This window comes from Cotesia typhae, unplaced genomic scaffold (genome assembly GCF_013202065.1).
Source record: "Cotesia typhae breed Kobodo isofemale line unplaced genomic scaffold, CoteBio_Ctyphae contig_9, whole genome shotgun sequence".
NCBI lineage: Eukaryota > Metazoa > Arthropoda > Insecta > Hymenoptera > Braconidae > Cotesia > Cotesia typhae.
Window position 1 is genome coordinate 2,180,791 of NW_027423770.1, and position 24,498 is coordinate 2,205,288.

Consider the following 24,498-nt stretch of genomic DNA (forward strand, 5'->3'; position numbering starts at 1 on the left):
CCTGGATTGGATGTACGAAGTTCAAAAGAAGAACGCTTGCCAATTATTGCTTCATTTGACGATAGAGAACAGCTTCTTGCAGTACGGAAATTAGAGAGTTCTTCTGGAAAACATCAAGCTAAAGCCATTTCAACTGCTCTCTTTGACTGGACCCTCCATGACAAAGTACAGATAATGTGCTGCGATACAACAGCTTCCAATACTGGCCGTTTCAGTGGAGCTTGTGCTATTTTGGAGCAGACTTTAGAAAGGGAATTGCTGCTTTTTGCTTGTCGTCATCATGTTTATGAGTTGGTCCTTAAAGCTGTTTTTGAAACAAAGGTAAAACATATTACAAGTAGCCCAGATATTCCAATTTTCAAAAAGTTAAGAGATAATTGAAAAAATATTAACACTGATAACATTGAGTCACCTCTAAATTTCGTTGAAGCACATATTGCTAAGACAAACATTACATCTTTGTTAACTTTTTATAAGATTGAACTGGAAAAATCTTTTGTTAGAGACGATTACCGCGAATTGGTTGAACTATGCGTTGTGTTCTTCGGAGGAGACACAGAGAATAAACTAAAACTCAGGCCCCCCGGAGCTTTGCATCAAGCGCGATGGATGGCGAGAGCAATCTATTCTATAAAAATATGTTTGCTTCAATCGCAACTTAAAATTACTGCAAAGGACAAAAATGCTCTACAAGATGTTTGTTTATTTATCGTCACCTTGTATACCAAACCTTGGCTCGAATGTACAATGGCAGTTAAAGCACCTAACCAAGACTTGTCCTTTTTGAAAGCTCTAAAAGAATATGAAAAAGTAGACGCGACAAGTTCCAAGGCATCCATAAGCAAGTTTATTCATCATTTATGGTATTTGTGTGAAGAAACATTCATGTTATCACTCTTTGATGAAGAAGTTGATACCAAAACCAAGACAAAAATGATTAATAATTTAAACAGAGACGAAAGTTCAGATTCCTCTAAACGCTATGTCCCATCGAAGGAAGATATTACGCAAAATTTGTTTGGTAAGTACTTAATATTTTCATGTTTCTTTTTTAAAGTTTTGTGGTTTAGTTTTTGCTTATTTTAATGGTTTTTTCTTTATTTCAGATATGACGCTGGATGATTTTGTGACTCAAAGAAGCAAACGATTTCTATCTCGACTACAGATCGACGACAGTTTTCTTCGGGAAGACGTATCTTCGTGGGGTGACAATCTTGCTTTTTTGGAAGCTAGAAGGCGATTAAGTCGTTTGAAGGTCGTAAATGACACTGCCGAAAGAGCTGTTAAATTAATGCAAGATTTTAATGGTCTTATCACGGCTGAAGAAGAGCAAAAACAGTTTTTGTTGCGTTGTGTTCAGGAACATAGAAATCTGTATCCAGACTGTAAAAAAACTACACTAAAGAGAAGTTACCCTAATTAATTATTATTATAATTTGTATTTAAATAAAAGTTTGTATTGATATTTTTTTAGTTTTACTCATATTTACTTTATTTGTTGCATTTTAATTAGTTTTGGATCAAACCAAAATGTCAGACCAAAACACCGTTTTTTATTAAACTTTAGAGCTCGGTCGGCACGGGTTGCAATCATGCTACAGATATGAAATTTCATATTTAAGTACATTTTAGCATTTATAAAAAAATTGGAGGGTATGCGTTTCGAAATTCTAAAAAAATTTTTTTTTTGCCATATAAGGGACACCCTAGTATATATATTACCCTAATATATATATATATATATATATATATATATATATATATATATATATATATATATATATAGAGAGAGAGAGAGGGGGGGGGGACATCCACACATACTTACAGACCTACATAAACCATTGCGGGGATAATCAGGGAAGCTTCCTGTGATCTCAAATATCGAGATCTGATGAAAACTCGATTTTCGCAAAACGGGGTGAAAACAATAACATCCCGATTTTTGAAAATCTTCAATTTTCTTCGGAGTTTTTTTTTGAGATTTTTCAAAATCTACTGGTCCGAATCAGTCCGAATTAAAATGAAAATCTATGTTTAGTCAAGCCCTTTCGGGTAGTGTCAATCGCGATGAAATCAGTCGAGCCGTTGAAGAGTCATGAAAGGTTTACGTACTTACACACACACACCCAAGCATCATCGCAGGAATAGTCAGGGATGCTTTCTAGAACCTCTAAGGTTGCGATTTGATGAAAACTTGATTTTTGAAGAACGGGGTACAACCAATAACTTCTCAATATTTGAAAATTTCTAATTTTTGGTAGAATTATAATAATAACAAATACAATTCTAAAAAATTATGAAAGATCATTGCAAGTTTAATCGGTAATACTAAAAACATTACTAATAGTAATGAAATAGAGATAAACGGTGAACTTATTACAGATTAATATGAAATTACGTATAAACTAAATCAATACTTTGTAGACAGTGTACAGGAAATTACTAATAATATAAATTTTACGGAATCAATTGTAGATAATGTAAATATTAATGTTATGGGATCCTTTTTATTAGGAGACTTACGATGAAGACAGCAAAATCATTGATAATTTAGATAAGCGACGATATTATTTCAGACTTTTAAAAATTAGCTTGGTAACTCAATATCTGACTGTACTGAATATGTTAAATAACTCTCAAACTTGGTGTGTTACCAGATGAATAGAAAATGACAACTATCACCCCGATTCCTACGATTGAACGTAGCAAAAAAGTTGATTCAGGAAACGATATTCCTGTGAGACAGCTCTTCAAAATCCATTTATTGAGTAATAAAGATCGTTAGATAAAAGACAGTTCACAGGTCTAGTGAATACAGACTCCGCAAGGGCATTTGAAACTATGAATAGAAAAATTTCGATTAAAAAACTTGTGCAAATACGTAGTAGTGGTAAAGTTTTAGAGTAGTTCAAATATAATTTTAAAATTAGAATGCAACGAATAAGACTTAATTAATCCTTTTTCGACTTTCCGCTGAGAAAATCAAAAATTTTCTCAAAATCGGGAAGAAATTAGTTTCAACTCGTTTTGCAAAAATTGGGTTTTTGACAGATCTCGACTTTTGAAGGTCACAGGAAGCTTTCCAGACTATCCCCTCGAGGGTGTCACTATGTCTGTATGTATATAAAAAATAAATAAAACAAAACTTTTTTAACTCCCCGTTAAGAAAATCGGAAAGTTATTGGTTTTACCCCATTTTTCAAAAATCAAGTTTTCATCAGATCTTAACCTTAGAGGTTCTAGGAAGCATTCCTGACTATTCCTGCGATGTGCGTGCGTGCGTGCGTGTGTGTGTGTGTGTGTGTGTGTGTGTGTGTGTGTGTGTGTGTGTGTGTGTGTGTGTGTGTTGAGCTTAGTCGAATCTGATGCAAAAACTAGATGATAATAAAAAACTATTTTCAAGTGCTCAAAAGTCTGATAAACGCTATGGATTTATTGATATAAGTATATTAAATGAAATAGCTAGTCAAGTTAATATGGACATTGATGTTGATGGTAATTATTCATTTATCATTTATACAATAATATTATTATGATGATTGTAATATACGATAAGTACAATACAATCATAGAATCACACGTATTTAAAGTTTTGTCTCTTAACATAAAATATTTTCATTAATTATATATTAAATTTATAATTACAGATCTTAATCAACCTACGGCTAGCAGTAGTAATGTTTTGAGTGGAGCTGCTCTTTCACGTAATCAGTCAATAACTGCTACAGATACGACTTGTAGTCAACAGTCGGAAATCGTTTCTGAGTATGAAATTCCACCTAACTATCAAGCAGCACCACCCGAAACTGATGTCATAACTCTCGAACTTGCATCTGCTCTTGATCGAGCAAATGTCAGTAATCGAAATGCCTCTTTTATATTATCTGCTGCTTATAAAAGTGTGGAATTAGATATTAAAACACTTAATTTAAGTTGCAGTACAATTTGTCGATACTGGATTAGATACAGACAAACTATTTCAGAGAACTTAAAAAATTATTTCAAATTTGAAGATCGCTATACTGTTCATTGGGATGGCAAAATTCTATCTGATATAACTGGTTCAGATTCTGTAGATAGAATTGCAATTATACTATCAACTTCTAAAACGAATCAACTTCTCGGCGTTACAAAAATTTTGGACGGATCTGCAGAAAGTCATTCTGTAGCTATTATAGATACATTGAAAGAATGGGAAGTTTCACCTCATATTAAGGCGATGTGCTTCGATACTCCAGCAGTTAATACTGGTATAATATGATTTCTTTGCTTGCATGAGTATTTTCTAACTAATTAATAATTAATACTGCTTTAACTTATTAATAAAATTTTATTTTCAATTTATATTTCCTGAAAAGAAAAAAAATTCAAAACAATTGACAACCTTAATTCTCTATAAGAAAATGAATTCAAAAGAATTGAAAATATTCAGAAATATTCAAATTTCGTTACGTTCAATGTTTTTTAATCCGTTTTTTAATTAGGCTCATGTTTATTAATAAATTTAAATAGAAAATCTGTATGGTTTTATTTATTTCTATTCAGGACTTATTTGTATATTTTATTTACAATCAAAGCCTATTTTTCTATATATTCAGCTTTATTTCTACACTATTTTTCGTAACTTTCATTTTCTAATACCATTTACACATTCATATTGTACTCACAAGACTGCACAACGGCACAGCAGCAGTCATTTTATTACTTATCATTTGACGGTATATTTTGATAACTAACACTTAAATCAATTAAATTTCATATTTAGGGATTTTAATTAACATAAATTTTATTCCTTATAGATTTATCAACCGAGAAATGATTATAAAGAATTGCTGGAATTAACTTTCATTTTTCTTGGTGGTTTCCCGAAAAACACAACTGATTTTAAGCGCCCAGGAGCAATGCATTATGCACGATGGATGGCTAGAGCTATTTATAACTTGAAAATTTTTCCCTTCAGAAACCGATTCCCAATTACAAATTACGAAATAAATAGTTTGCAGGAAGTTTGTACATTTATCATATCAATTTATATTAAAGTATGGTTTACATCTCATTTAGCAATTCAAGCACCAAATAATGACTTGCTATTAGTAAAAAAGCTTTTTCTTCACGAAAATATAAAATTGTCAATCGCACAAATCGCTTGAAAAAAAAATTAGAAAAACCGGTTGACCCTGAAGGCCATCCGTCCAACTTCCTGTTAATTTTATATCAAGTGCTTAAAACTGAACTAATGATGTTTTTGAGCTCTCCGAGCTCAAAAATATAATTTATGTGTTAGTTCAAGCTCCCTGAGCTTAAATAGACATCTTTTCTATGCTTTTGAGCTCTTCGAGCTCAAAAATCTGATAAAATTTCGATAAAACACAATTTTTCAAATTTTCAAACTGCAGTAACTTTTGAATAAATGAATTGATTTTTACGCGGTTGGCAGCATTCGGTGCAATTTTTTAAGCTCTATCATAAATCTGTAAGTTTAGTTTGAAGTTTAGCGAACCAAGAATTTCGGAGTAATTCTGGAAAAACACTTTTTTCGGTTTTCTTTCGTCAACGATAACTCACGAATGAATGAACCGATTTTGACCGGACTGACGGCGATCGACGTAATTTTTTGATGTTAAGATTCAATTAGTTTTTGGAATCGATCGGTCGAGCTGTTTGAAAGTTATTCCAAAAAATGTTGGAGTAATGTTGAAAAAATCCTTGTATCCAAATATTTCGTCGAGGATATCTCTCGAACCAATAAACTGATTTTTAAGTTTTTTGACGGCGATCGACAAAGTTTTCGAAGCTCTAAAAATGATTCTGTTTCACCAAAAACGATCCGAAGAGAAGTATCGAAGTTATTTGAAAAAAACACTTTCTTTGGTTTTTTTTCAGTCACGATATCTCTTGAACGAATAAACCGATTTTAACCGAATTGGCGGCAATCAACGTCAATTTTTAAGGTTGAGAGCTGATTAGTTTTTAGAATCGATCGGTGAAGCCGTTTAAAAGTTATTCCAAAAAAATCACTTCTGAAAAAAATTTATTTTCTATTTTTTTTGAGATTTCTCTAAATTTCTCAAAATCTATCAATCCGAATCGGTGCAAATTATCAGGAAATCTACGTTTAGTGAAGCCCTTTCGAATGGCACCAACGGCGATTAAATCGGTTGAACTGTTCAAAAATGATAACAGGTTTACATTCACACACACACACACACACACACACACACACACACACACACACACACACACACACACACACACACACCTGATAAAAACTCGATTTTCGAAAATCGGGGTAAAACCAATAACTTCCCGACTTTTGAAAATTTTAAATTTTCTTAGCGGGAAGTTAAAAAAGCGTGACCATTTGTGGTATTTGGACGATGATTCAGCAGCGTTAGCATTATTTGACATTAATGTTTCTGATGGGACTAAGCAGAAAATGTGTGAAGCTATCAAAAATCAGAAGAGTACAATTGTTTCTAAAAAACGATGTTACTGAGGGAATTGAATTGGAATCATTTTCAAATAAGGGTTTTAGTGATTTTGTTTCGAAAAAATCATAACGCTTTTAGAAACATTTGATTTTCCCAATGACTTTCTCGAAATAAACGTAACACTGTGGCCCAATAATGAAAGTTATGAAAAGAATTCGAAATTTTTTAAAGACCTTACAGTAGTAAATGATGTGGCAGAACGTGGTATTGTATTAATTAAAGAATACAACAACTGCTTAACGGAGAACGAAGAAAAATTACACTATCTTTTACAAGTCGTGCAAGAACATCGTTGTTGTTTTCCGGATTGTAGCAAAAAAACTTTGAAATAATCATTCGTACTTTTTGATAAAAATTTATACGCTTTCAATTAGAGAAAATTTTGTTTTATCGAGTAATGTTAAACGAAATATTTATGGAGAAATAAATTTCTATGTATTGATGGATTTTAAGCATTATTTCTTTTCAGATTGGCATTTTTTTTCGATATCTTTGTATTTATTCATCTATTTTTTAAAGGAAATCTTGAACGTGAAACGATTAACTTCACATATCTAGAATTTTGAACTGGCCCTACTTTTCCCTAGATAATCATTAATAAAATTTTCATGAATGATTTTATGATTTGAAGTGATAAGTTTTAACATTTTGTCAGAAATCAAGAAAAAAAACTTAAATTTACTCTAAATTAAACTTAAACCTTGATAAACTTTTGAAGGAGTGAATTTGTCAAAAAATCGCAGAGTACCTTTTTTATAGAGCAACTAATTTCTTATAAAAATATGTATCGCTTATTCGGCACTTTGCTTCTAGACTGAAATATAAAATTCAAAAGTTCAAAAATTTTTTATCCAATGTTATTTCAATGGGAAATAGAAATCTGCAATGAGCGACCTCTGAATATTAATATTAAGAGCTCTCCTTTTCACAGGCATCTTTCTACACCTCCTTGAAGATATCAATGGAATTGTTTCGAAAAAAAAAAAAAAAATAGTCACTTTTTTGAATCAGTCCAATATATATATATATATATATATATATATATATATATATATATATATATATATATATATATATATATATATATACAGGGTGTCTCAGAAGTCGTGAGCCACCGGACAGGGTGTGGTAGAAAATTGGATTCTGAATAGAAAAGTCCTTTACCATTTTTCGATCAGACCCATAGAAAAATTACTACAAATTTATGAAAATAGATCAATGAGGAGCGCGGTTTAGCGGCAGAACGGTAGGCGCAAGAGCGAGCGAGTGGAAGCGCGACAGGCAATGAGTGCGCGCTCGCTTGCACACGTGTGATATCATTGCTCAGTTATAGCGGGATGCCCGCATGCAATAATAATGATCAATGATACTCCTGTAAATAAAAAAAAATTAATATTAGAAAAATCATCCCATAGACAGCCCAATAATATAAAAAATGTGCGATTTTTTGATAATTAAAACTCAAATTTTCGGTGTCACCGAAAAATGAAAAAAAAAAAAGCCAACAGTCATATTCAATGATACCCCTGTAATTAAAAAAAAAAAGAAAAGTTATAAAAGTACCCCATACACTCTGAGATACAGCCCCATAAAGCCAAAAATTTGCGATTATTTAATGATGAAATTCAAATGATCAGTGTGCACTTGAAGTTAAAAAAAAAGCAATAAAAATAATCAGTGACACTACTGTAGACCAAAAAAATTGAAAAAAAATAAAAAACTACCCCATAGACAGGGAGATACAGCCCCGTAAAGCCGAAAATTCGCGATTATTTAATAATGAAATTCAAATGATCAGAGTGCACTTGAAGTGAAAAAAAAAAAAGCAATAAAAATAATCAGTGACACTACAGTAGGTGAAGAAAATTTTTAAAAATAGAAAACTACCCCATAGACAGGGAGATACAGTCCCATAAAGCCAAAAATTGTGCGATATTTCAATAATTAAAATAGAAATTTTCGACGACTACTCAAAATTTCAAATAAAAATCTAGGACTAATAGTTAACTATACCCATAACAATCAGAAAAAAATTAAAAATTACAAAAACCACCCCATAGACACTAAGATACAGCCTAATAAAGCCGAGTATTTCGGGATTATTTAACATAAAAATTAAAATATTCACAGTGCATTCGAAATAGAAAAAAATACCAATCAAAATTATCAGTGGTACTTTTGACCATCAGACAAATTTAAAAATTGTAAAAACACCCCATAGATACCGAAATATGACTTGATAACGCACAAAAATCGGGATTGCTTAGAAATTAAAATTCAAATTATTGGTGCCCATTGAAAATCAACAAAAGAAACCTTTTGTACTTATCGATTAAACTCCTGTGTATCGAAAAAAATTATTATTTAAAAACCACCCCGCAAACTCCGAATTATGATCCCATTAAGCTGAAAATTTCTGATTTTTAGTAATTAAAATGCTACTTCTCGGTGTCCGTTGAAAATAAATGAAAAGTATGAAAACTCATTTTCAGATATACTCTTGTAAGCAAAAAAAAATAAGATTTGAAAAAAACACCCCATTAACGGCGAGATAGGACCCCATAAATCCGCTAATTTGTGATTTTTAGTAATTGAAATTGAAATTCTTGGTGTCCATTTAACAACAACAAGAGAAACCTATTGTACTTTTAAATTACACCCTTAAAAACATAAAAAAACTTAACTCTTGAAAATCCACCGCATAGACACTAACAAACATCCAAATAAAGCCAACAATTCGCGATTTTTCAATAATTAAAATTCAAATTTTCATATGACACCGAAAATTTCGATATCAATCCACAAAAAATCGCTAAATCGCGGCTTTATGGAGGCGTATCTTGGGGTCTATGGGGTGAATTCTTGAATTTTGATATTTTCATTTATTAAAAAGAGTAAATTGGAAAGTGGAATGAGTTTATGCTCTTTATTTTAAGTAGACACCGAGAATTTCAATTTAAATCAATAAAAATCGAACAATTGTGGCATTGTGGGGTTGCCTCTCGATGTTTATGGGGTGGATTCCAAAATTTTGATTTTTAATTCATAGAAAAGGTTAAACTGGAAAGAAAGATAATTTTCTTTGAGTTATTCCGAGTTGACACCGAGAATTTCAACTTAACTTCACAAATAATGGAGAAATCGCAGCTTTATGGGGGTGTATCTCAGTGTCTATGAGGTGGATTCTTAAATTTTGATTTTTCAATTCTTTACAAAGGTTACATTGGAAAGTACGATAATTTTTTTAAGTTATTTTCAGTGGACACCGAGAATTTTCATTTAAATCAATGGAAAATCGAAAAATCGCGGCTTTATAGGGTTGTCTCCTGATGTTTATAGGGTGGATTCCGAAATTTTCTTTTTTAATTCATGACGAAGATTGAACTGGAAAGTGGGATAGTTTTCTTTGGCTTATTTTCAGTGGATACCGAAAATTTCAAATTAAATAAATGAAAAATTGACAAATCGCGGCTTTATGGGGGCGCATCTCAGTGTCTATGGGGTGGACTCCATAATTTTGATATTTTTATGTATGACTGACGTTAAATTGAATAGAAGGATTATTTTCTTTTTGTTATTTTCAGTGGACACCGAGAATTTCATTGAAAGTAAATTAAACATCGACTTATCGCCAGTTTATGGGGGTGTATCTCGGTGTTTATAGGGTGGATTCCATAATTTTGATATCTTTGTGTATGACCGAGGTTACATTAGATAGGAAGATTATTGTAATTCTGTTATTTTAAGTGGACACCGAGAATTTCAATTTACGTCAAATAAAAATCGACAAATCGCGAGTGTATGGGAGTGTATCTCGGTGACTCTGGGGTGGTTCCTAAAATTTCGATTTTTTATTTCATAACAAAGATAACATCAAAAAGTACAATGATTTTCTTTGACTTATTTTGAGTGGAAACCGAGAATTTCAATAACAATCCAAAAAAAATCGAGCAATCCCGGTTTTATGGGGCCGTATCTCGGTGTCTATGGGGTGAATTCTCAAATTTTGATAATTTAATTAATAACTAAGGTTAAATCGAATAGTTAAATTATATTCTTTGATTTATTTCAAGTTGACACCGAGGATTTCAAAATAAATTCATGAATAACCGACAAATCGCGGCTTTGTGGGGGTGTATCTCGCTGTACATAGGGTGAATCGATTGATTATGAATCTAGAAATATTCTGAAAAGTGTTTTCTATGATTTCTATAAGTTTTCTTCCTTAATCTCTAGTGGACACCGAGAATTAAATTTTAACAGTCGAATTTGTGGCAATTTAGTTGAGAAACGCCGTGTTTGGGGCTGTTACTCGGTGTCTATGGGGTTGATTGATCGATTAGGAGTTTAAAACTCTTTTGTTAGGTCTTATTTATGATATCAAAGAGTTTTCTTCCTTAATCTCCAGTGGACACCGAGGAATGATTTTTTAAAAGTCAAATTGCTGTCAATTTAGACGAAAAACGATACCGTTTATGAGGCTGTTACTCGGTGTTCATAGGGTGGATTAATCGATTACGACTCGAAAAATTTTCTGTAGGGTGTCCCTATGATTCTTACGAGTGTTATTCCTTAATCGCCAGTGGACACTGAGAATTGAATTTGTAAATGTTAAATTGCTGTCAATTTAGACGGAAAACACCGTTTAGGGAGCAGTTACTCGGTGTCTATGGGGTGAATCTATCAATTATAGGTCTTAAAATCTTCTGTAGGGTGTACTCTATGATTTTTATGAGTTTTTTTCCTTAATCTTTAGTGGACACCGAGGAATGATTTTTGAAACGTCAAATTACTGTCAATTTAGACGAAAAAATCCTTTTATGAGGCTGTTGCTCGGTGTCCATGGAGTTGATTGATCGGTTAGGAGTCTGGAAATTTTCTGTAGTGTGTACTTTATGATTTTCATGAGTTTTGTTCCTTAATCTTTAGTGGACACCGAGATTTGAATTTTGAACAGTCAACTTTCTGTCAATTTCATCAAAAAAAGCCTTTTATAGGGCTAGTGCTCGGTGTCCATGGGGTTGATTGATCGAATAGGAGTCTTCAAATTTTCTGTAGGGTGTACTCTATGATTTTAACAAGTTTTCATTCTTAATAGCCAGTGGACACTGAGGAATGATTTTTTAAAAGTCAAATTGCTGTCAATTTAGACGAAAAACAACACCTTATATGAGGCTGTTACTCGGTGTCCATGGGGTTGATTAATCGATTACGATTCGAAAAATCTCCTGTAGGGTGTACCCTATGATTTTTACGAGTGTTATTCCTTCATCTCCAGTGGACACGGAGAATTGAATTTTTAAATGTTCAAATGCTTGTCAATTTAGACGGAAAAATCCTTTTATGAGGCTGTTACTCGGTGTCCATGCGGTGAATCTATCAATTCTGGGTCTTAAAATCTTCAGTAGGGTGTACTCTATGATTTTTATGAGTTTTCTTCCTTAATCTTTAGTGGACACCGAGGAATGATTTTTGAAACGTCAAATTACTGTCAATTTAGACGAAAAAATCCTTTTATGCGGCTGTTTCTCGGTGTCCATGGGTTTGATTGATCGATTAGGAGTATTCAAATTTTATTTAAGATCTACTCTATGATTTAAACAAGTTTTCTTCCTGAATCTGCATTGGACACCGAGGAATGATTTTTTAAAATTCAAATTGCTGTCAATTTAGACGAAAAACGCCTTTTATGGGGCTGTTACTCGGTGTCTATGGGGTAAATCCATCAATTATGGGTCTAACAATCTTCTGTAGGGTGTACTCTATGATTTCCATGAGTTTTCGTCTTTTATCTCTAGTGGGCACCTAGAATTTAATTTTGAACAGTCGAGTTTCTGTCAATTAAGTCAAACAACGCCATTTATGGGGCTAGTGCTCGGTGTCCATAGCGTTGATTCTTCGATTAGGAGTCCGAAAATCATCTGTAGGGTGTACTCTATGATTTTTACAAGTGTTCTTCCTTAATCCCCAGTGGACGACGAGAATTCAATTTTTAAATGTTTAATTGCTTTCAATTTAGACGTAAAACGCCTTTTAGGGGGCTGTTACTCGGTGTCTATGGGGTAAATCGATCAATTGTGGGTCCGAAAGTCTTCTGTAGCGTGTAGTCTATGATTTTCAGGAGTTTTCTTCCTTAATATCCATCGGACACCGAGATTTAAATTTTTAACAGTCGAGTTTCTATCAATTAAGTCAAACAACGCTTTTTATGGGACTGTAACTTGGTGTCGATGAGGTGGAATTTAAAATTTGATGTTTTCATTTCTTGACAAGGAGGCCAAATTCGATAGTAGGATAAGTTATTCGACTTATTTTGAGTGGACACCGAGAATTTCAAATTAAATTGACGAAAAATCGAGAAATCGCAGCTTCATGAGGGTGCATGACGGTGTCTATGGGGTAGATTCGGGATCTTTAATTTTTTTTCAATTAATAAGGGATGATTACAAAATGACATCTAGTTTCTTAAATTTATTTCGCGTTCACATTGAGATATTACATTTCAATTTCTGAAATTTTCTAAGCTTGCGAGTTGATGGAGTTGAACCTCAGAATCTATGGCGTAGTTTTTCAATTTAATTTTTTTTTTTTTATTAAAAGGGTTAATATTGAGAATCTTTCTATGTACTTCCTCTCAATTTTATTTAGACTGCGGTAATGTCAGTTTCATTACTGACAAATCCTGAATTCCAATGCTTATGAAGGAGTTTTTTGTACTTCATGGGTTTGAACCTACAAAAAATCTGCACACGATCTCCTAGACGTAGAAAAGGATCTTGAATCTTCAACTGCTCCAGATGATGTCGTTAATCAACACTAAAGACTGAAAATTCGCGAATGTACTAAGAATTATTTTTATAAATTACTTGAAATGCTTGTTTTGAGGTGTAAAAATATTGTTTTAAGTTTAATTACAGTCACGTGAATATCGAGGTATATATTCAGGTACTAAGAAATTTATTTATTTATTTATTAATTTCATTATTTTTGTTCCGGTCGATTCCGGTTCAGTGAGCTCATTTCAACAAGTGTTCAAAGATACCGCCGTTTTGTTGGATGCATAGTCGGCAACGCTTAATAAAGTTGCGACGGACTTCCTCCAGCATCTCGGCGGTTACTGTCGTCTGTGCGGCCATAATTCTTGCCATGGTCACCATTTGATCTTCGGGTTCGTCAGCGTAGACTACGCCTTTGAAATGACCCCACAAATAGAAATCGAGGGGCGTTAAATCCGGTGATCTTGGGGGCCATCTCTCCGGACCGTTCCTGCCGAGCCAGCGTTGCGGAAATCTCTGATTGAGAAAGTCGCTGACTTGCGCGCCATAGTGACATGGTGCTCCGTCGTGCTGGAACCACTCGGGATCCTCACCAGCTTCCTGAAAGAGATTCGGTAGGTCCTCTCTTAGGAATGTCAAATATTGGTCACTCTGTGAAATAAATAATATTACCATAAATTTAGAGTTTATGAAATGAAAATTTCCAGTAAAAAAAATAATGTCCCGAACTTGAATGCAAAATGAAAGTAATCGAAATGTTCTAAATAGAGAACTTGATTATTTATACTACATTAAATTGATTACACACTAAGTACATCATGTTCTAACACTACGATCCAGAAATTTTGATAAGAATATTATTGCTTGACTTACGTTCATTACATCGGGAAGAAGAAACAGTAGCACGTGATCTCCGATAATTCCACCCCACATATTAATTTTCCATTTATTTTGGAAGTTTCGGGCGACTGTTAACCGCGGATTTTCTTCGGAATAATGATGTACATTGTGCTGATTGAAGCACCCTTCACGAGTGAACAGTGATTCATCAGTCCACAACATATTCCGAAGAAAATCCGGATCGTCTTCATCTTTCCGAATCATCATTTGGCAAAAATGCAACCGCAACTCTCGATCTCCGCCCTCGAGATCTTGGACTTGTTGTTTGTGGTAGGGATGCAGTTTCTCCGTACGAGTAATTTTATTAATCATCGTACGAGAAACATGCAAACGCCTTTCAAGCCTCCGCGTGCTTGTCCCTGGCTCAGCGTGAACAGCATCGATGACTCGCTCCTCGAGTTGAACCGTTCGAACGTCTCGAGGACGACCAGCACGCTCGATGCGGTTCAACCCAACATATCCCGATTCACGAGCTCTATTTACGAGCCGAGTTATTAGGCCGTGTGTCGGGAAACGTTGTCGATCGGGGAATCGCTCGCGGTACACGCGACAGGTCAAACGAGCGTTGCGTTGGCACTCACCGTAAAGGATGAGCATCTCGACGTAATGCGCATTAGAATAATTATCCATTACGATGTGGTCAAAACAAATAATTCATTAAGACTGACAGTCGACGATATTTTGTTTAGAAAATGTAAAAAACAATGGAAAGCAATAAACAAAATCGAGCCGCTGTCGGTAGAAAGAGAGCAAAAATAATATGCAAAAGCTGCACAGGCATTGCTCGAAAATTAAAGTAATAAAAACAACAGGAATTTGAAAGAATTTATTAAATATCTTCGCCGCAAATTCGCGGATTTTTTATGACAAGAGTGGTTTAAGATGTTCATATAAAGCAATTACAGATTTAAAAATTTTTTTCAGGTCCAAAGGTCGTGCGTAAATATTTAACTTCCCGCGAATGTAATTTAAAATTCTTTAAAGTCAGGAAGTTACTATTTCGAAAGTTACCAACTTCAAACAAGCGGTAGCATGCATCGGTTAGTTTCGGGTCTGATAACAAATTCGACCTCTGGACACAAAGATACAGCCCCACAAGGTCGCGATTTCTCGAATTTTCGTGAATTCAATTTTAAATTCTCGGTGTCGACTCAAAATTAGTTAAACAGAATTATCCTACTCTACTATTCAACCTTTTTCATAAAATGAAAAATCTAAATTTGAGAATACACCCCATAGACACCGAGATTCACCCCCATAAATCCGCAATTTCTGGATTTTTCGTGATATTAATTTAAAATTCTTGGTTTACACTCAAAGTAAAGGGCATAAACTCATTCCCCTCTACAGTTTACGCTTTTTACTGAATAAAAAAATCGAAATTTTACAATCTATCCCACAGACACCGAGATGCAACCCCAGAAAACCGCGATTTCTCGATTTTTCATTGATTAAAATTGAAATTCTCTGTGTCCACTCGAAATAAGTCTAGGAATATTATTGTACTTTTAAAGTTTATCTCTTTTATGAAATAAAAAATCAAAATTTTAGAATCCACCCCATAGACACCGACATACATTCCCATAAAGTCGCAATTTTTTATTGATTTAAATTAAAATTCTCAGTGACCACTCAAAATAACTCGAAAATAATTATCCAACTGTCCGATTCAACCTATGTTATAAATTATAAAGCCACCGAAAAACGGCCCCATAAGAGGCGTTTTTTGACTAAATTGATAAAAATTCGACTATTAAAAATTAAATTCTTGGTGCCCAATGGAAATAAAGGAAAAACACTTCAAAAAATCATAGAGTACAACCTACAAAAGATTTTCCGAATCGTAATCGATCAATCAACCTCACGTTCCCCGAGTAACAGCCCTATAAAAAGCATTCTTTGACTGAATTGACACTGATCCGACTGTTAGAAATTCAATTCTCGGTAACCACTGAAGATTAAAAATAAAAATTATGAAGTACACCCTACAGAAGATTTCCAGACTCCTAATTGATCAATCGACCCCATGGACACCGGGTTACAGCCCTATAAAAGGCGTTTTTTTTTAACTAAATTAACAGAAATTCGACTGTTAAAAATTTAAATCTCGGTGTCCGATGGATATTAAGGAAGAGAACTCCTGAAAATCATAGACTACACGCTACAGAAGACTTTCGGACCCACAATTGATCGATTTACCCCATAGACACCGAGTAACAGCCCCCTAAAAGGCGTTTTACGTCTAAATTGAAAGCAATTAAACATTTAAAAATTGAATTCTCGTCGTCCACTGGGGATTAAGGAAGAACACTTGTAAAAATCATAGAGTACACCCTACAGATGATTTTCGGACTCCTAATCGAAGAATCAACGCTATGGACACCGAGCACTAGCCCCATAAATGGCGTTGTTTGACTTAATTGACAGAAACTCGACTGTTCAAAATTAAATTCTAGGTGCCCACTAGAGATAAAAGACGAAAACTCATGGAAATCATAGAGTACACCCTACAGAAGATTGTTAGACCCATAATTGATGGATTTACCCCATAGACACCGAGTAACAGCCCCATAAAAGGCGTTTTCGTCTAAATTGACAGCAATTTGAATTTTAAAAAATCATTCCTCGGTGTCCAATGCAGATTCAGGAAGAAAACTTGTTTAAATCATAGAGTAGATCTTAAATAAAATTTGAATACTCCTATTCGATCAATCAACCCCATGGATACCGAGTACAAGCCCCATAAAAAGCTTTTTTTGATGAAATTGAAAGAAAATCAACTGTTCAAAATTCACATCTCGGTGTCCACAGCAGATTAAGGACTAAAACTAATTGAAATCAGAAAGTAGAACCTACAAAAGATTTTAAGAACCCTACTCGATCAATCAACCCAATAAACACCGAGTAACAGCCCCAAAAACGGTGTTTCTCGACTAAATTGACACAAATTCGACTGTTAAAAATTTAATTCTCGGTGTCCACTAGAGATTAAGGAAGAAAACTTATAGAAATCATAGAAAACACTTTTCAGAATATTTCTAGATTCATAATCAATCGATTCACCCTATGTACAGCGAGATACACCCCCACAAAGCCGCGATTTGTCGGTTATTCATGAATTTATTTTGAAATCCTCGGTGTCAACTTGAAATAAATCAAAGAATATAATTTAACTATTCGATTTAACCTTAGTTATTAATTAAATTATCAAAATTTGAGAATTCACCCCATAGACACCGAGATACGGCCCCATAAAACCGGGATTGCTCGATTTTTTTTGGATTGTTATTGAAATTCTCGGTTTCCACTCAAAATAAGTCAAAGAAAATCATTGTACTTTTTGATGTTATCTTTGTTATGAAATAAAAAATCGAAATTTTAGGAACCACCCCAGAGTCACCGAGATACACTCCCATACACTCGCGATTTGTCGATTTTTATTTGACGTAAATTGAAATTCTCGGTGTCCACTTAAAATAACAGAATTACAATAATCTTCCTATCTAATGTAACCTCGGTCATACACAAAGATATCAAAATTATGGAATCCACCCTATAAACACCGAGATACACCCCATAAACTGGCGATAAGTCGATGTTTAATTTACTTTCAATGAAATTCTCGGTGTCCACTGAAAATAACAAAAAGAAAATAATCCTTCTATTCAATTTAACGTCAGTCATACATAAAAATATCAAAATTATGGAGTCCACCCCATAGACACTGAGATGCGCCCCCATAAAGCCGCGATTTGTCAATTTTTCATTTATTTAATTTGAAATTTTCGGTATCCACTGAAAATAAGCCAAAGAAAACTATCCCACTTTCCAGTTCAATCTTCGTCATGAATTAAAAAAGAAAATTTCGGAATCCACCCTATAAACATCAGGAGACAACCCTATAAAGCCGCGATTTTTCGATTTTCCATTGATTTAAATGAAAATTCTCGGTGTCCACTGAAAATAACTTAAAAAAAATTATCGTACTTTCCAATGTAACCTTTGTAAAGAATTGAAAAATCAAAATTTAAGAATCCACCTCATAGACACTGAGATACACCCCCATAAAGGTGCGATTTCTCCATTATTTGTGAAGTTAAGTTGAAATTCTCGGTGTCAACTCGGAATAACTCAAAGAAAATTATCTTTCTTTCCAGTTTAACCTTTTCTATGAATTAAAAAATCAAAATTTTGGAATCCACCCCATAAACATCGAGAGGCAACCCCACAATGCCACAATTGTTCGATTTTTTATTGATTTAAATTGAAATTCTCGGTGTCTACTTAAAATAAAGAGCATAAACTCATTCCACTTTCCAATTTACTCTTTTTAATAAATGAAAATATCAAAATTCAAGAATTCACCCCATAGACCCCAAGATACGCCTCCATAAAGCCGCGATTTAGCGATTTTTTGTGGATTGATATCGAAATTTTCGGTGTCATATGAAAATTTGAATTTTAATTATTGAAAAATCGCGAATTGTTGGCTTTATTTGGATGTTTGTTAGTGTCTATGCGGTGGATTTTCAAGAGTTAAGTTTTTTTATGTTTTTAAGGGTGTAATTTAAAAGTACAATAGGTTTCTCTTGTTGTTGTTAAATGGACACCAAGAATTTCAATTTCAATTACTAAAAATCACAAATTAGCGGATTTATGGGGTCCTATCTCGCCGTTAATGGGGTGTTTTTTTCAAATCTTATTTTTTTGCTTACAAGAGTATATCTGAAAATGAGTTTTCATACTTTTCATTTATTTTCAACGGACACCGAGAAGTAGCATTTTAATTACTAAAAATCAGAAATTTTCAGCTTAATGGGATCATAATTCGGAGTTTGCGGGGTGGTTTTTAAATAATAATTTTTTTCGATACACAGGAGTTTAATCGATAAGTACAAAAGGTTTCTTTTGTTGATTTTCAATGGGCACCAATAATTTGAATTTTAATTTCTAAGCAATCCCGATTTTTGTGCGTTATCAAGTCATATTTCGGTATCTATGGGGTGTTTTTACAATTTTTTAAATTTGTCTGATGGTCAAAAGTACCACTGATAATTTTGATTGGTATTTTTTTTCTATTTCGAATGCACTGTGAATATTTTAATTTTTATGTTAAATAATCCCGAAATACTCGGCTTTATTAGGCTGTATCTCCCTGTCTATGGGGTAGTTTTTTATTTTTTTTCAATTTTTTTGGTCTACAGTAGTGTCACTGATTATTTTTATTGCTTTTTTTTTTAACTTCAAGTGCACACTGATCATTTGAATTTCATCATTAAATAATCGCAAATTTTTGGCTTTATGGGGCTGTATCTCAGAGTGTATGGGGTACTTTTATAACTTTTCTTTTTTTTTTTAATTACAGGGGTATCATTGAATATGACTGTTGGCTTTTTTTTTTTCATTTTTCGGTGACACCGAAAATTTGAGTTTTAATTATCAAAAAATCGCACATTTTTTATATTATGGGGCTGTCTATGGGATGATTTTTCTAATATTAATTTTTTTTTATTTACAGGAGTATCATTGATCATTATTATTGCATGCGGGCATCCCGCTATAACTGAGCAATGATATCACACGTGTGCAAGCGAGCGCGCACTCATTGCCTGTCGCGCTTCCACTCGCTCGCTCTTGCGCCTACCGTTCTGCCGCTAAACCGCGCTCCTCATTGATCTATTTTCATAAATTTGTAGTAATTTTTCTATGGGTCTGATCGAAAAATGGTAAAGGACTTTTCTATTCAGAATCCAATTTTCTACCACACCCTGTCCGGTGGCTCACGACTTCTGAGACACCCTGTATATAGACTTATATATAATCATATATAGACCTATATAAGTCAGATCTAATCAGATCTAATCATATATAGACTTATATAAAACATACATATAATACATTAGTCCATATATGATTATATATATTTTATATAAAAATTTATATATAATAATATATAATTATATATATTTAATATATAATCATATATAAATATATATGGTTAGGCAAATTCATTTTTTCCCGGGCACTGTAAATCCAAGTGTTTTAACAAAACATACATAAAGTGTTTTGTTTCTATCTAGAAGCATTGTAGTCACTTTTAAAACACTTGGATTTACAATGCAATTTGTAAAAATATAGATAAATTCAAATGTCGATAATAAATATATTGGTGAAAGCAAGCTCGATTTTCTAGTATTCTATTTTCTAGTTTCCTTATTTTGAAAATAGTAGCTCAAAGAATGTTAAATTCTTCCTGAGGCACGCATTTTTCAGCCCGCATGACAGATCCATATTCTTCTAGCACGGTCATGTCAATAAAAAAAACAATAGCTTCTTCCATTCTTCATCAATATTCTCTGGGGAATCGGAAGCTTCCTCTTCGTCTTCTTCATCAGCTAACTCGATCTCCAGCCTGCCGGACTCAACTTGTTAAATCTACATTTCTGTCATCGGTCAATGTACTTTTGGATAAAATTAAAAAAATAATATTTTATTATTAGTTATTTTATGAACTAATTAAAAAAATAAAAATGTTAATAGTAGCTATGGTATATTTGAAAAATAAAATTTTATAAATTTTGAGTGATTAGTTTTTATGTTAAAATAATTAAAAAATCTTAAAATGAAAAAAAATTCATTATTAATTTGGTGTTATACCTTTCAATTTAGTTATTTAAAATTAATTAATTAATTAATTACAAATATAATTAGTTCTATACGGAATTAGAATCAAAAATTTAAAAGTTTAAAAATTTTTTAAATTACTCCTTATAATATGCTGTCGTTTGATGTAAACAGTCTTATAGTATTATGGCAAATATGAGCTGCAATCAAATAGCGCCACCTATCTGAATAAAAATTTTTTCGCAGATGCATTGGGAATTTTACTCCATCGGGATCCTGGGTTAATGGGATTATACCCTATCGAAAATCTTGGCTATCGGAATCTTGGTAATCGGAATTTAGGCTAACGGTTTCTATTTCATCGGGATTCTTGGTTATCGGAATTATTTCTAATCGAAAATCTTGGTAATCGGAATCTGGGCTATAGGAATTCAAGTCATCGGAACTTATGTTATCGGTTGTTTAAGTCATCACTTTCATGGCTACAGAGTTCTACCCAAAATATACGATCCATAAAAAAATGACATAAAAAAATTGTCAAAAGTTTACAGTTGATCCACTGAAACAATATTATCATAACTTAAATTAGAATTTTATCAATACATAAGGTGATTCAAAACATTAATCAGTTTCCGTAAGATAGACAGTATTGTTTATTACTGCGGGTCTTATTAAGTGACTGAATAGTCGATACGGACAATATCTAAGATAGCTTGACCGGTTGAGTCCTTAACTTTTAATGGACTACGGTCCGGGTTCGAATCCCGGTCAGTCCGAATTATTTTTTTCGGTTTTTCATTCATTATTCATCAGAAAACTCCGATGAAACTCGCAAAATACTCTTGGGAAGCTCCACAAAAACTCGGTGAAGACGCCGACTAAACTCGACAGAAAATCCGAAAAAACACTGATAAAACTCGGGGAAAACTTCAGGAGAACACCAGCGGAAGTCCAACTAAACCCCGTAACGATCTCAATTAAACACCAATTGACCACTATGATCTTCATGTGTCACAACTGCACACAATACTCCGAGTTTACTCCCCATATACGCCGACTATACTCCATCGTTACGCTGAGTTTCGGGCGAGTTTCTACAGAGTTCTATCGGTAGCACCGAAACCGCTAGGGAGGTATTTAACGGTAATGAATATAAAAGAATGCATATGTTAAGTAAATATATTCTAATTTCAATTTCAATTTTTAATTGCAAATTTTCTAAAATTGAAAAGTTATATTGTTTCACATATATAACTATATTATTTAATTTTAAATATACTTATCGTAAGATGGACAGTGTGGCTTAATGTATATAGAATAAGCAAAACTTCTGAGTTGTTCAGGCTTGGTAGCTCAAATGGTAGAGTAGCCGACTTGTCCGCAGGAAGTTCTGAGTTCGAATCCCAATTCGAGCAATATTTAATTTTACACGATTTTCTTAGTATGGTTTTAATACAGTCATTTTACCGCCTTATTACCATAAATATAATGCATTTTCAGCGTAAATACTCTAAATTTTTAGCGCAAATGTATGGCATTTTGAGCGTAAATATTCCGCATTTTTAGCGTAAAAATTTCGCATTTTGAAGGTAAATTATTTGCATTTTTACGGTAAATGATCCGTATTATTTCGATGAAAAAACTGACAAAATAACCGAAAAAATACCGCATTATTACTGTATAACTATGGCATTTTTTCGGCATTTACAAAACCGCTAGGGAATAATGCGATGATTCAACTGGTGATATCTGAGAGCGACTAAGGTTTTCAGACTCATGACCAAGGGATGAGTACAAGTAATAATAATAAACTATCTACAGTTTATGCAAAAGTAACAACGATGCACCCTAACGAGCTTTAACGCAAGTCGTATTTTATTTTTTTTAAGCTGTAGTATTTCGTCTAATTATAGGATTACCATACATTCTCTTCATTATGTAGTCTCTGGCCGTCCGCTTTTTCATCGAAAAAAAATCAAAGGTCTCAAATTTGGGGGTGCTATAGTTTATGCTACTAAATTTTAATAATTATAGAATTCATTGAAATAATTATTAAAAACCGATCGATTTCAGAATTATGAACTATAAGCTACTATTGTAAAACATCAATTGAGGATAAGACGTTCTGTCAGAATAACAAAAATCGTAACCTAAATTGTAATAAAAAAATACATGTCGCCGACTGTAAACAATTATCGGACAAATAAAAAATTATATCGAACATTGACAGACATACAACGGACATTTGAATTGTTTATTTAAAAATTAAAAAAATTAGTTTATTGGTGCTAAGTTCTGGGAGCTGATATATCATTGAGTCGTACCAATTCTGAAGATAATATATATTATCTTATTATCTTATATATTATCAAAAAACCGTTCTCATTGCAGTATACACATTCGGTTCTGGCTTTGATGAACTGAACTTGGCGCCAGAGTCTACCGAATCTCTGGATCTTACTAGATCTCACGCTCCATTTTTTATGGTACCTGACGTTAATAAGATAAATCATGTAATAACAATTATTAAAGATTTTCTTTTCATCATTCAAATTCAAATCTAATAAATCTAATACATTATTTTTTCACAAGGGATGTAATGTTTCCATCTGAAATATGGTTGGAGATATTTAAGTGGATAAACCTGCCGAAATTGATGGAACTGAGGCTCGTGTGCCGACTTTTCTACCATTTGATAGAAGACAATTTAAACGTAAACCAAGAGTGGAGAAGTTTGGCCTATAAAACCCTGTACTATGATTGTTTTTATACGACAATGCAGCGGGCTTTTCCTTATCATATCATGTCTGAGGATAATCCGATATTGTGGCGTGGGACATACTTGTCCTCCAAAAAGTGGAAGAAGGTCATGGAAAATGAGCATAAGGAAGACTCGATCATTTTAGTGTCTTCTTACAGCAAAATTTCATGTATTAGGACTTTCGGTGAGCAAACTGATTTAATTTTTCTGTGATGAGCGTTTTTCCACCAGCCGTAAGAATTTAATCCATAATATTTTTTTTCATACTTTTGCATGTTATTTTATAAGCCCCCCTTTACATTTCTAAATGATACAACTTTTATTTATTATGATTTATTCCACAGATAAGTACATATCAATTGCTTTAGACAGTGGCGTGATAGAAAATTACACTATTGATGAGTTGGAAACGCCGTATTATTTAGCACATTACAATACCTATATCAAACAAATTGGGTTTTGGTATACCAGTTACGTAATTACAATGCATACCATTACACCTTTCAACGATTATTAGTTGACCATACTAACATACTTTCTATTATACTTAGATGACGAAGTACTCATTGTGACTGTTGGACAGGACAACGGTTTGAAGTTTTGGGATCTTCAAAATAAAAAAGAAATAGTTACTACCGGCTTCTACGCTAATTGCATTAAGTAATTTTAATTGATCGATTAATCCACAATTAACTCTTCAGTACTTGCGTCATACCCGATCAAAAAAGAATTTATCTAATTATATATGATTATGCATAATCGTCTAAATATGATCAAATCCAAAAAATGGCCAGATCTGATCATACATAATTAAATCTATTTATACATCAACAGATAAAAATTTTTCGGTAATACGGTAATCATTTAGGTACGGCAATGATCCTACCTAATCATTTATAACCTATTAAAATATTTAAAAAAATTATTACTGATAATTTATAGCTAC

At 33.1% G+C, this 24,498-nt stretch overlaps 2 protein-coding genes across 5 annotated transcripts in view; both read left to right on the top strand.

The window, feature by feature from the left end:
• Positions 1-648: 648 nt before the first annotated feature.
• LOC141533531 (uncharacterized) lies at positions 649-1,548 on the top strand. Its single transcript, XM_074252453.1, has 2 exons — positions 649-1,021; positions 1,107-1,548. The coding sequence occupies exons 1-2, from the start codon at positions 748-750 to the stop codon at positions 1,421-1,423; spliced, it is 591 nt and encodes a 196-aa protein (XP_074108554.1). The 5' UTR covers positions 649-747; the 3' UTR covers positions 1,424-1,548.
• A 780-nt stretch (positions 1,549-2,328) lies between these two features.
• LOC141533485 (uncharacterized) overlaps positions 2,329-24,498 on the top strand; it is a 32,590-nt gene continuing 10,420 nt past the window's right edge. For 3 of the 4 annotated variants that reach the window (XR_012480281.1, XR_012480280.1, XR_012480282.1), the window contains exons 1-2: positions 2,329-3,495; positions 3,648-4,250. Coding sequence is in view for 1 of the 4 variants with exons in the window: in XM_074252401.1 (XP_074108502.1) it covers positions 3,366-3,495; positions 3,648-4,250; positions 23,183-23,304; positions 23,384-23,404 (876 nt within the window). In the remaining 3 variants the exon portion in view is untranslated. Of the gene's footprint in view, positions 3,496-3,647; positions 4,251-23,182; positions 23,305-23,383; positions 23,525-24,498 lie in introns of those variants that run through there. The other variant, XM_074252401.1, reaches the window with a different exon arrangement.